This window comes from Microcaecilia unicolor, chromosome 2, assembly GCF_901765095.1.
Source record: "Microcaecilia unicolor chromosome 2, aMicUni1.1, whole genome shotgun sequence".
Lineage (NCBI taxonomy): Eukaryota > Metazoa > Chordata > Amphibia > Gymnophiona > Siphonopidae > Microcaecilia > Microcaecilia unicolor.
In genome coordinates this window covers 503,594,545-503,608,113 of record NC_044032.1, presented here as the reverse complement: position 1 = coordinate 503,608,113, position 13,569 = coordinate 503,594,545, and the positions used below count along the sequence as shown (strand labels likewise).

Sequence of the window (13,569 nt, the reverse complement as noted above, 5' to 3'; positions counted from 1 at the left end):
CGAAAGCCGATTTTGCACGTCCCCAACTACTTTCTGTCACAGGGACTGCCAAAATTCATGGGGCGTGTCGGAAGTGTAGCGAAGGTGGGACTTGGGTGCGCCTAACACTTGGACGTCCTCGACCCATAATGGAAAAAAAGGGTGTCCCTGACGAGCACTTGGACGACTTTACCTGGTCCTGTTTTTCTTATGACCAAGGCACAAAAAGATGCCCAAACTGACCAGATGACCACCAGAGGAAATCAGGGATGACCTCTCCTTACTCCCCCAGTGGTCACTAACCCCCTCCCACCCTCAAAAAAATCTTTAAAAATATTTTGTGCCAGCCTCTATGCCAGCCTCAGATGTCATACTCAGGTCCATCGCAGCAGTATGCAGGTCCCTGGAGCAGTTTTAGTGAGTGCAGTTCACTTCAGGCAGGCGGACCCAGGCCCATCCCCCCCTACCTGTTACACTTGTGGTGGTAAATGTGAGTCCTCCAAAACCCACCACAAACCCATTGTACCCACATCTAGGTGCCACCCTTCACCCATAAGGGCTATGGTGAAGGGGGGCAGCCCTTGGCCTGGATTGGCTGCTGTCGTGGACAGGATGCTAGGCTCGATGGACCCTTGGTCTTTTCACAGTGTGGCATTACTTATGTACTTATGTACAGTTGTGGGTAGTGGATTGGGGGGGGGGGTTGGGGGGGCTCAGCACACAAGGTAAGGGAGCTATGTACCTGTGAGCAATTTATGAAGTCCACTGTAGTGCTCCCTAGGGTGCCCAGTTGGTGTGCACAGGAGAACCAGTGCACTATGAATGCTGGCTCCTCCCACGACCAAAAGGCTTGCATTTGGTCATTTCTGAGATGGGCATCCTTGGTTTCCATTATCACCGAAAATCAGAAATGACCAAGTCTAGGGATGACCATCTCTAAGGACGACCTAAATTTCAGGATTTGGGAGTCCCCGACCGTATTATCGAAATGAAAGATGGACGTTAAGCACGCCCAAGTCCCGCCTTCACTACACCTCCGACAAGCCCCCGTGAACTTTGGTCATCTTCGCGACGGAAAGCAGTTGGGGATGCCCAAAATCGGCTTTCGATTATACTGATTTGGGTGACCCTGTGAGAAGGACACCCATCTTCCGATTTGTGTCGAAAGATGGGCGTCCTTCTCTTTCGAAAATAAGCCTGATTGTCATGCTTCATATGATGTCTAGTCATTAGCATCTGGCTTGTTTCTCCAATATAGCAAACTTCTTCACATTTTTTGCACTGAATGATATATACCACATTTGAAAATGAGTGTGTGAAGGATCCCCTTATGCTGAATGTTTTTCCCATGTGAGTGACCGTGGGATCCTGTGAAATGTTTTGGCACAGTTTTCAGCTTCGTATATTGTATGGACATGTGCCATGCTCTTCTTTCTGAGCTTGTATTGGGAGCTTACGTTTTACTGATTTGTGTTTTAAATTAGGTGGCTTTCGGAAAGCCAGCACTGATAGAGCTGGGAATATCTCTTTCAGTAATTCACCCTCCTGGAGAAGTAGCTTTAGGTCTTTTATGGTTTTTCTCAGTTTTTCTAACTCTGGAAATGTATGTCACTACAAGGGGGATTCTCTCTGGGGGTTTCTATTCTTTGTACTGAAATATGTTTTGTCTGGGTATATTAAGGGAAGAGGCAATATTCTGAGAGATTATTTTGGGGTTATAGCCTTTTTGTTTGAAGGATTCAGTCAAGAATTTGAGTTGTTTTTCTCTTATCTCTTGTGTCAGAGCAGATACAATAATATCATGTGGCTGGTCTGTGTATAATAGATTGTTTTTTGTATGTGAAGGGTGGAAGCTGGAGTTGTGGAGGTAGCTGCATCTGTCCATAGGTTTCCTGTATATAAATGTTTATATAGAGCCATTGCTGATGGAAACTGTGGTGTCTAGAAAATTGACCTTTTTCTGGGGAGTAGTTCATTTTGAATTTGATTGTAGGATGGTCTATATTAAAAGAACTTTAAAATTGTTCGAGAGTCTCTTCTCCCTCAGTCAAAACCATAAAAATGTCATCAATATATCTGTAGTATTTTAAGGGTTTAGTCTGATATGTATTCAAGAATGTCTCTTCCAATTCTGCCAAGAAGAGGTTAGCATATTCTGGTACCATCCAGATGCCCATTTGCAGATGGATATCATTGCTAAAGTGGAAGTAGTTGTGAGTTAGTATGAATTTGATTAACTTTGTAATAGTTTCTGTGGAGTATTGGTGGTCCAGGGTGGATGTTTTTACGAATTTATCACATGCAGCCATGTCATTAGCCACGCTATGTTACACTTTAATATTGTAGACTTTTCAGCTGTTGTATCACAACATCAATAGAGGAAACTAAATTCAAGTCAAAATTATATAATTATATAATATAAATTATATAACAAAGAATTCTTTGGCATTTAAATAAAATCAGTATTTTTGCCTTATTGTTTTTCAGGTACTCTTTCCAAGATGAAGAAGACATGTTCATGGTAGTAGATTTGCTACTTGGAGGGGATTTACGTTACCACTTACAACAGAATGTACATTTTAATGAAGAAGCTGTTAAATTATATATCTGTGAACTAGCTCTTGCATTAGATTATTTACAGAGATATCACATAATTCATAGGTAAGTGATTAATTCTCAGGTTTAAGCTTATTTATGAAGCCATGAATATGACAGGCTGCTGAAATCCTTTTGTCTTCTATTGCCTTGCATTATGACTGTTATTACTACTGTTCCATGTTTTATGGCTTGTATTGTGACAGGTACAGGTGGGTCCTGGTATTGGGAAACTGTGAGGAAGGGATATGGAACCCTAATTATGTGTCAGAGTTAATACTAGTATAACCTGGTATCAGTGCACCTTACACTGAGGTGATTGCACTTATATTAGTCAAAGAACATATGTGGGAGGCCCTAAGTGCAGCAAGAACCTGTGTAACTTACAGAATGACTATTCTTATACTCTAAAGTCTTTTGGCATTGACCTAAAAAGTTTTTAATGGGTTCAGGGCCTATTGGGCTCATTTTCAAAACAGAAAAACGTCTAAAAAGTGGCATAAAGCAACATTTGGATGTTTCTCACAAAAATGTCCAAATCAGTATTTTCAAAACCTATTTTTAGACATTTTTCAATGAAGTCCATCAGAAGTACACCCAAATCTCAAGGGGGCGTGTCAGGGTAGGACTTGGGTGTTCCTAAAACTTAGACGTTTTTCAGTTATATTGGAACAAAACAAAAACATCCAGGACTAGAACTAAGACATTTTGAGCTAGACCTGTTTTTATAATGCACAAAAAGTTGTCCTAAATAACCAGATGACCACTGGCGGGAATCAGGGGTGACCACCCCTTATTTCCCAAGTGGTCACTGATCCCCCTCAACCCCCCCCCCCAAAAAAATATGATGAAAAACATTACTTGCCAGCCTCTATTCCAACCTCAAATGTTATACTCAGGTCCATTAGAATAGCATGCAGGTCCCTGGAATAGTCTAGTAGTGCTGCAGTGCACTGCAGACAGGTGGACCCAGGCTCCTACCTCCCCCTACCTGTTACACTTGTAAAGGAAACTGTGAGCTCTCCAAAACTAACCAGAAACCCACTGTACCCACATATAGGTGCTCCCTTCACCCATAAGGGCTATGGTAGTGATGTACAGTTGGGGGTAGTCAGTTTTGGGGGGCAGACAAGGTAAGGGAGCAATGGTCAGATGTGTACCTGGGAGATTTTTATGAAGACCACTGCCTCCTAGGGTGCCCTATTGCTGTCTTGGGATGTCAAGGGGGACCAGTCCACTAAAAATGTTGGCTCCTTCTACATTCCAATGGCTTGTTTTTGTGCGTTTTCAACTTGGACAGTTTTTTTTTTAATGGACCAAAACCCTCCCCCCCCCCGCCATCAAAATCACAAAACGTCCAAATCACAAAACAGTATTTTCACAAAATACAGAGACATTTTTCTTTTTCAAAAATGACCTTCTTTCCTATTTAGATTTTGGATGTTTTTTTGCAAAATGTCCAAAGTTGGACTTGGACGTTATATCAAAAATGCCCCTCTATATCATTCTAAAAGTCCAAATTAAGAGCTATGAGTGTATATGACAGCCATGTCAACCAAAGAAAGGCAGGAAGAAGGCTTCCCATGTCTGTTTCCTTTTCCTTTATGATAAGAGCTCATTCCTCTTTCTCAGGGATTTTAGGACCTGATGCAGCAAAAAAAAAAATAAAAACTGGCCTCTTTGCAGATGACATGCATCTGTAAGCAAGAACATTTGTAATGTCCCTGTAGACATTATTGGAGATCATTTTGACCTGTGAGCACTTTTCTGGCTATAAAGTTAACATACATAAGACTGACAAATTGGTATTTGGGTAACCCTAAACATGCAGTAAAGGCAATTCTCTTTGAAGCCCAGTGAGGTAAATTCTGTCAATTGTTCCTAACAGGACTTTAGTGATTATTTTGTTGCCAAGATTGATGTTCTTTGTAACTCCTTTCTGGGTGGGAAGATTATTCTGCCCAGGAGATGGATAGGATTGTTCTGTGAATGTATGCATGGTTTGCGGGTGTTGCAGATAGGGAATCTGGAAATGAATATGACACTAGCCAGCTTATTTTCAAAAGAGAAGGCCGGCCATCTTCCGACACAAATCGGGAGATGGCTAGCCATCTCTCAAGGCCGGTGAAATCGGCATAATCAAAAGACGATTTTGGCCGGCCTCAACTGCAGTCCATCACGGAGCCGGCCAAACTTCAAGGGGGTGTTTCGGTAGGGTACAGAAGGCAGGATGGGGCGGGGTGGGGCTGTGGTTTGAGATGTCTGGCTTCGCCCAATAATTGAAAAAAGAAGGGCGTCCTTGGCGAGAATTTGGTCCGCTTTATTTGGTCCCTTTTTTTTAGGTCTAAGTCCCAAAAAAGTGCCCAAACTGCCCGGAAGACCACCGGAGGGAATCGGGGATCACCTCCCCTGATTCCCCCAGTGGTCACTAACCCCCTCCCACCCTCAAAAAAACAACTTTAAAAACTTTTTTTGCCAGCCTCTATGCCAGCCTCAAATGTCATGCTCAGGTCCATCGCAGCAGTATACAGGTTCCTGGAGCAGTTTTAGTGGGTGCAGTGGACTTCAGGCAGGCGGACCCAGGCCCATCCCCCCTACCTTACACTTGTGCTGGTAAATGGAAGCCCTCCAACCCCCCCCCCCCAAAACCCACTGTACCCACATGTAGGTGCCCCCCTTCACCCATAAGGGCTATGCTAATGGTGTAGAGTTGTGGGGAGTGAGTTTTGGGGGGGAATTTGGGGGGCTCAGCACCCAAGGTAAGGGAGCTATGCAGCTGGGAGCTATTTTTTTTATTTTTAGGTGCCCCTAGGGTACCTGGTTGGTGTCATGGCATGTGAGGGTGGCCAGTGCACTACAAATGCTGGCCCCTCTCACGACCAAATGCCTTGAATTTGGCCGGGGTTGAGATTGCCAGCCTCGGTTTCCATTATCGCTGAAAACCGAGGCTGGCCATCTCTGACATTTGGGCGACCCCAACCGTATTATCGAAACAAAAGATGGCCAGCCATCTTTTTGGAAAATATGGTTGGCTCCGCACATTTGCGGAGCCAGCCATGGAGATGGCTCGCGCCATTCGAAAATGCCCCTCCACAGCTTCCTTTTTCTCATCTATGTTCCAAATTTAATATACCATAAACGCAATTCTTTCAATATCTACAACTTTATTCATGCATTTTGTCTAATTTTAAAGATCTTGCCGCTTTATGGAAAATCTAGATGACAGGTTTTTAACTTTACATACTTGTCATAGTTTGGGTGTGGCATGGTAGGACTAAAATCTACATAAAGGGAATATAGGTGTATGGGGGGAAATATCTACATCAGGCCTTATTCCCTTCAAAAAAGCGTGAATGGGATTGTTGTTTCAGCAAGGGGTTTACATAAGGGATTAAGGGAATCATTCTCCTTAATCAATCTGTCCCCTGCCCACTGTTTATTTCTGCATCCAAAATGAAATAAACTTAACAATTGCAGCCTCACTATTTAACTGGTAGCACTTACATATGTACATTTGCAAAGTTATCACTTCCATTTGTAAGTCCTGACATCTCTAGATAGAATCTTCCAGATTCACACCCTTTCATTTTTTCACCACATATTTTGTAAAATGGTTGCTTCCACACACCTGCAGTTATTAAAAAAGGCTCTGTGTCAGCAGAATGGATGCACAGTGAATACCAAGGCAAGCCATGAACCAGAAACCAGAAAGGAAAAGAGGTCAAGGAAGGCCAAAACATACATGGGTGGTGTCTCACTAAGGGGCCCTTTACCTATGTATGTTTGTACAATGCGTGTCAAATTAGAACTACTGCCTGGCTACCGCATGCCCTGGGTGATAATTCTGATTTTTACGTGCGTCCAAAATGCACGGCAGAAAATAATTTCTATTTTCTACTGCATGGCGCTAACCGGGTGGTAATCGGCAGTGTATGTGCACTGATCTGGTTAATATGCGAGACCTTACCACTAAGTTAATGGGTGGCGGTAAGGTCTCAGGTCCAAAATGGACGTGTGCCAATTTTTATTTTGCTGCACATCCATTTTTGGCCCAAAAAAAGGACCTTTTTTGCAGGCACACTGAAAAATAGACCTGCGCGCATCCAATACACACACCTACACCATAGCAGGCCATTTTTCGGTGCACTTTAGTAAAAGGACCCCTGAGTTTCTTACTGAGAGGCCCTTATATAAAGGTGCGATAGGCTACCACACAAGTAGCTCATGCCAAATCGGCCCTACCACCGAGGTAGTGTGGGAGCCTGGCAATAGTTCCAAAGTTGGTATGCGCAGTTTCCTGTGGTAGGAAATAATTTTCTGTTTATTACCACAGGAGGTGTTCTTGGCAGTAAGCAGCGCAGCGGGGTTAGTGTGTGAACCCTTACCCCCTACTAAAGAGGTGGCAGTAAGGGTTCAGGCAGTAAATAGCCATATACTAATTTTAATATTAGTGCACAGCCGTTTACTGTCCTATTTTTTAAAAAAGGCCTTTTTCCCCACCACGGTAAAAAGTGGCCCAGCGTGCAACAATTTCATGTGCCAAAACTAGTGCAGGCCACCTTTTACTATGGCTTTGTAAAGGGGCCTCTGAGTTCCTCATTTGGTCAGAAGCAGTTGATGAAGCACAAGACTGACAGCTGTGGAAGATGCAGTGGCGTTCCTAGGTCGGCTGCCACCCGGGGCGGATCGCTGCTGCACACCCCCCCCCCCCCCCCCCCCCGCAGCATCAACACCCCCCTCGATGCATCAACACCCCCTCCCCCGACGCATCTACACCCCCTCCCCCGATGCATCAGCATACCTGGCATCAACACACACTGCTGGAGGGGTGTTGGGAGCAGCCGCGCGGCTGTCGGCTCCGCTGGCTCCCTCTGCCCCAGAACAGGAAGTAACCTGTTCCGGGGCAGAGGGAGCAGGGAACCAGCGGAGCCGACAGGTGCGCGACTGCTCTCTGCACCCCTCCAGCAGCGTGCACCCGGGGCGGACCGCCCCACCGCCCCGCCCTTGTTACGCCACTGGGAAAATGCATCTACTTGTCTTATATGCCGACTGGCTTAAGAAGACAATAATAATAATAATTTTACTGCAAGTCTATTTTATGCAGTGGGACCTACTTACTAATAGCACACTTTGATGGTGTTAGTATTCACTAACATGGTAGTGTGTGTTAATAACCCTAGCTGATTGTATTTTATCTTGCTTTTCAGCTTAAAGGAAAATCTTCATGTTCTATGTAGTGGAAACCCTACTGAAAATTCTGGTATATAAGCAGGAGGATATATATCTTTAGCTGCAACCTCACATCTAAATTACCTTCTCAGCAATTCACAACACCTCAGTAGACTTTCACATACTAATACATTAATATTGAAGGAAAAAAGATCTCAGCTTTACTGCTCAATAAAAAGCCATCGTGGAACATAAAAAAAACTTTCCATATTATGATGTCTCAAGTACTTTAGCAAAAATGATTAAAGTGGTGTTTTATAAATCTTAACAATGATACAAAGCTTTTCTTTTAAACTGCTGCAAAATTCCTCCCGGTGGCTTGTTCAGTGAAATCATTCAACTCATAATTCTAGCCCTGAAAGCATTTCACATTGTGATGCTTCAGGGATACAAGCATGGAAACCTACTGCCCAGACAGAGCTGGTTGCTAGAGATGTCCCTCTACGAGCTTGAAAGCTGTCCTTCAGTCAACAGTTTTAAATAAAATATTCTTTCTTTTTTTTCTCTTTCTTCCCTTTAATGATACGGTCAAATTCATTTTATTTAATTTCTTTTCTCTCATTCTGGGCTGATTTAATAGACTATGCTAAAAATCAGCCACTATAACATATGTTAATGGATGATTTTAATATGAGTTACATTATAGCAAATGGGGCCTATGGGGCCTATTTATTAAAGTGCATGATTAATGTGGTAATGTAATTTTGTAGATCAGTTCCTCTAGTTTCTACTTTCTCCATGTTAGTCATTCCAATCTTCTTCTTCCTAGGATATTTTTCCTCTGTCTTTGCAGTTTCTCTCCCTACCTTCTTTTTCATCTCTCTCCCCATTTTTTTCTCTCTACCTCCACTGTTTCATCTAAGCTGAGCGGGAGTCCTCCACCTACAGTCCTGCTAGTGGCTGGTTTTCTTTCACTATCTCTTTTTCAATAGTGAGGGACAGGCAAGCTCTGTAGGACTCTAGGGAATTGCCAGCCAGCATTTTTAACGTGCCTTTAAACTTAAGGCGCGTTAAATGCTAACACGCCTATACATTCCTATAGGCGCATTAGTGTTTAACACGCGTCCACCATTTACACACATTAAAACCACTAGCATGCCTATGGCGCACCTTAGTAAACATAGACGTTAATATTAAAGCACCACCCCCTACTCAGTACCGTAACCAGGTTTTGATGTCAGGGGGAGCAGAACTTTTGTAAAACAGGCACCAGTGCAAGGCTGAAGGGCCAATCTGCATAGGCACCATTTTGTTTCAAAAGCTAGTTGGAGGAGCAGTTGCTCCCCTTGCACCTCACCTAGCTATATCTCTGCCCTACTGGCAGCAATGCAATTGGAGGATTCCTGCTCAAATTAGAGGGAACAATGCCCACTTCATTTCCTTATCTTATTCTATTCTTCATTTTAAAAAATGTTATCCTCTTTTTACTTTTCTCTGTTTTCTTTCTTTCCTTTCTGGTTTTTATTCCTCTTTGTCTCTCCCTCTATCTACTCATTCTCTCATCATTACTCTCTCCTTTTGTCTTTGTGCAAATTTCAGTCACAGGATGTAGGGATTATGATGCGAGCCATTTCCACCTCCATCTTTAATTTCTGCAGCTGGAACTCCCACTCCTCATGCTGCTGTTCTCACTTCTCTCACCACTGTTGCTGTTCATCCAGCCACTGTCACTCTATCAGGTAGATCTGCCAGATCTCATCTTGTGTGACATCTGGCCCTGCCAAGGCATGAGCCGTTGTCCACAAAGAGTCTGGTCTCCCATCAGGAGAACTCTGCGCAGGCCAGTCCTGTGTCTCCTCCTCGCTGAGGTCATCCAGTTGCTCTTGTGTTAGGTCAGGCATTTCCACTGCCTGCTGGCCACTGCTAGTCACCATCAGCATGCTGCTAATTTCCTAACACTACCAAAAATAAACTGAACAGGAAAGGGATCCTGTTACTGCTGCACTTGTTCACTGTGCTCTGTGTCTGGAGGATACAAATTAAAAAAAGACTCTGAACCACTCAGTGTATCGTGACCCTCATGCCACACACTGAGCCTGATAATCCCACCACACTGCCACTAAAAAGAAGGACAAAGGTCTGTCATGAAACGCCTAGCCACCTGCCTGGGGTTACTCTGTGGCCACTTAGAGGGTCTATCCCCATCACAGCTCAGGTCCGCCTGCTCCTGCCACTTGTGCTATACACTAGCTCCCTCCTCCCACCAACTGGGTCACAACCACCTCTGAATGACACTCCCGCTCTCCAATTATCTCCAGTGATTTCTAGGTTACTGGAGCCATACTCCCAGTGGTCCCACAGTTCCCAGAAAGCACTCAGAGACCAAAACACAAACCACCAGGATTCTTTATCAGTCCAGACAGGCAGAATGAACAAACAATTTGTGTTTATTCTCAGAAATTTGAACAGTGGACAAAAAAAAGTGCAAATAGCAAACAGTAACAAATAACTGAAAAAATGGATCAATTAGAAAACTAACTAAACATTTGCATACTTCCTAGAAAGTACCTGGGGAGATCAGGACATACATAGCTATTCACCAGTTATCAAATATAACTGTTTTTTACAGAGCTTCAGCAAATAACTCTCTCTCTCTCTCTCTCTCTCTCTCTCTCTCTCTTCTCCCAAGCTGAAACTGAAACAACAGCCAGCATCTGCTGATCAATTTCAAAACTCCAGACCAATAAGAGCCCAGAACAGTTACGTTTCAAATAAATGCTGATTACATCACTACAGGCACTTCCTATTATCTGTGTGCCAAATAAAAAAAAAAGAGAAGTCAGTCCTCTGTAACAGCTTTACACATAAACATGCACCATCTGCTGGCCAAACAGGAGAAATACACTTCAGACATATTTAAGACAGGAAAGTATCCAATACATTTTACAGGCTTAAAATACACTATTTCTTCACATGAAGTTTCCAGCCTCTTGCCCCAGTGAGGTGGCAGGCAATCAGCTCCAACAAGCATCAAATCAAGGTTCTATGGAGGACATGAGTTGGTGTATGTGGAATGCCCTTGGAAAAGTGACAGGCAGCATTGAAGGGGGTGACACAGTACATTTGGGAAAGGATTGCCCTGGATAATCATCCCCTGCAGGTGGTTGAGAATGTGGGGTTTAAGAAGCTGTTGCATTTCTAAGCACCCAATTACTATGTGCCTTCCAGGACAAACTTTAGTAAGTGGCTGATCCCAATTGGTGTCGGGCTGCAGACAGAGCTGGGAAAGATACAGGGTAATAATATACATCTCACCAGCAACATCTGGACTAGTCAGAATGTCACACACATACACATCTCCCCAGTGGCATAGTGGTGGTAACTGGACGAAGCTGAGCAAACTTTAGATACATAAGTACATAAGTAGTGCCATACTGGGAAAGACCAAAGGTCCATCTAGCCCAGCATCCTGTCACCGACAGTGGCCAATCCAGGTCAAGGGCACCTGGCACGCTCCCCAAACGTAAAAACATTCCAGACAAGTTATACCTAAAAATGCGGAATTTTTCCAAGTCCATTTAATAGCGGTCTATGGACTTGTCCTTTAGGAATCTATCTAACCCCTTTTTAAACTCCGTCAAGCTAACCGCCCGTACCACGTTCTCCGGCAACGAATTCCAGAGTCTAATTACACGTTGGGTGAAGAAAATTTTCTCCGATTCGTTTTAAATTTACCACACTGTAGCTTCAACTCATGCCCTCTAGTCCTAGTATTTTTGGATAGCGTGAACAGTCGCTTCACATCCACCCGATCCATTCCACTCATTATTTTATACACTTCTATCATATCTCCCCTCAGCCGTCTCTTCTCCAAGCTGAAAAGCCCTAGCCTTCTCAGCCTCTCTTCATAGGAAAGTCGTCCCATCCCCACTATCATTTTCGTCGCCCTTCGCTGTACCTTTTCCAATTCTACTATATCTTTTTTGAGATACGGAGACCAGTACTGAACACAATACTCCAGGTGCGGTCGCACCATGGAGCGATACAACGGCATTATAACATCCGCACACCTGGACTCCATACCCTTCCTAATAACACCCAACATTCTATTCGCTTTCCTAGCCGCAGCAGCACACTGAGCAGAAGGTTTCAGCGTATCATCGACGACGACACCCAGATCCCTTTCTTGATCCGTAACTCCTAACGCGGAACCTTGCAAGACGTAGCTATAATTCGGGTTCCTCTTACCCACATGCATCACTTTGCACTTGTCAACATTGAACTTCATCTGCCACTTGCACGCCCATTCTCCCAGTCTCGCAAGGGCCTCCTGTAATCGTTCACACTCCTCCTGCGACTTGACGACCCTGAATAATTTTGTGTCATCGGCGAATTTAGGAGCTTATACCAGTAGCAAGGTACCAGGGGGCATGCCCCCATATTTTAGCAGAAATAATGGTAATACTAGAGGGCTGTCAGCTAGGCCAGCAAACAGCCTGCCATGTTTACTGGCTTTTCTGCAACATACAGCAGGATGAACAAGGTTAAGACAGAAAAAGAGGAAGGCTTGCACGGTATCAGATGCTTTGCACACTTGCTGCACCTGGAAGTAAGATTCCCTAGGACTGTGGAGCAAGGGAAGTGTCAGCCCTGTCCTGAAGGTACTGATTGATAAGTGCCAAAATTAGCAGGGTTTTTCTAATGGATTGTGAAGGAGGGTATGAATTGCATGAGAAGGAGAAAGCAGTAGGGGTACCTGTACACCAACTCATTCAGATGTTAGCCCCAGGTAGAATTCCACTTGACTAATGCTAGAGATGCTGGTAGAGCAATAGTAACCCTTCCATCAGGTGTTATTAGAGACTGAGATTGGTACTGAAGGCCCCCTGGCATATCAGGATCAGGTAAGCGTGACTCATGTCATAAAACTACTAAAGCCATTCTAGGATGCCATAGAGGAACTGAGTTCCAGAAGGGTTACCCTAAGTGTTGTACAATACAGTACATTACAATACAATATACAGGTATATATTTCTATACCACATCAGTCAAATAATAAAATTATTTCAGTTCAGTGTGGTTTAATAAAAGAATTTGACCAGCCATTTCTGGGAATCTACAATATACAGAATAAGAACATAGCCATACTGGGTCAGACCAATGGTCCATCTAGCCAGTATCCTTCTTCCAACAGGGGCCGTCAGGCCACAATAACTGGCAGAAACCCAAATAGTAGCACATTCCATGCTACCAATCCCAGGGCAAGCAGTGGCTTCCCCCATGTCCATCTCAATAACAGAATATGGACTTTTTCTCCAGGAATTTATCCAAACCTTTTTAAACCCAGAAACGCTAACTGCTGTTATCACATCCTCTAGCAACGAGTTCCAGAGCTTAACCATTCGTTGAGTGAAAAAAATTCCTTCCTATTTGTTTTAAAAGTATTTCCATGTAACTTCCATGAGTGTTCCCTAGTCTTTGTACTTTTTGAAAGAGTAAAATATCGATTCACTTCTACTCGTTTTACACCACTCAGGATTTTGTAGACCTCGATGGATATCAAAAACAAGATAGAAATATTGTTTCTAGAAAATATACCATTTTCAGTAAAAATAAATGTTTTTAACATTCAATGGAAGAACAAATGATTAGGTTCTATTCTAAGGAAAAAGAGCAATGTGCTCCATAATTTTATTGCTTGATAGGAAAATGTGGACTACAAAAGACGCTTGTATTTTAAATTTTTGACTGATGGATGGTTGTCATCTCAATAATAAATATTGAAGGCAATGTTAGAGTATTTTATTTTGTTTAATTTTGTATTTG

General features: G+C 43.4%; 1 protein-coding gene across 1 annotated transcript in view; it reads left to right on the top strand.

Annotated features, from left to right (window-relative positions):
• STK32B (serine/threonine kinase 32B) overlaps positions 1-13,569 on the top strand; it is a 415,797-nt gene that overhangs the window by 154,718 nt on the left and 247,510 nt on the right. The window contains 1 exon segment of the mRNA XM_030192595.1: positions 2,467-2,640. Coding sequence (XP_030048455.1) covers positions 2,467-2,640 — 174 coding nt within the window.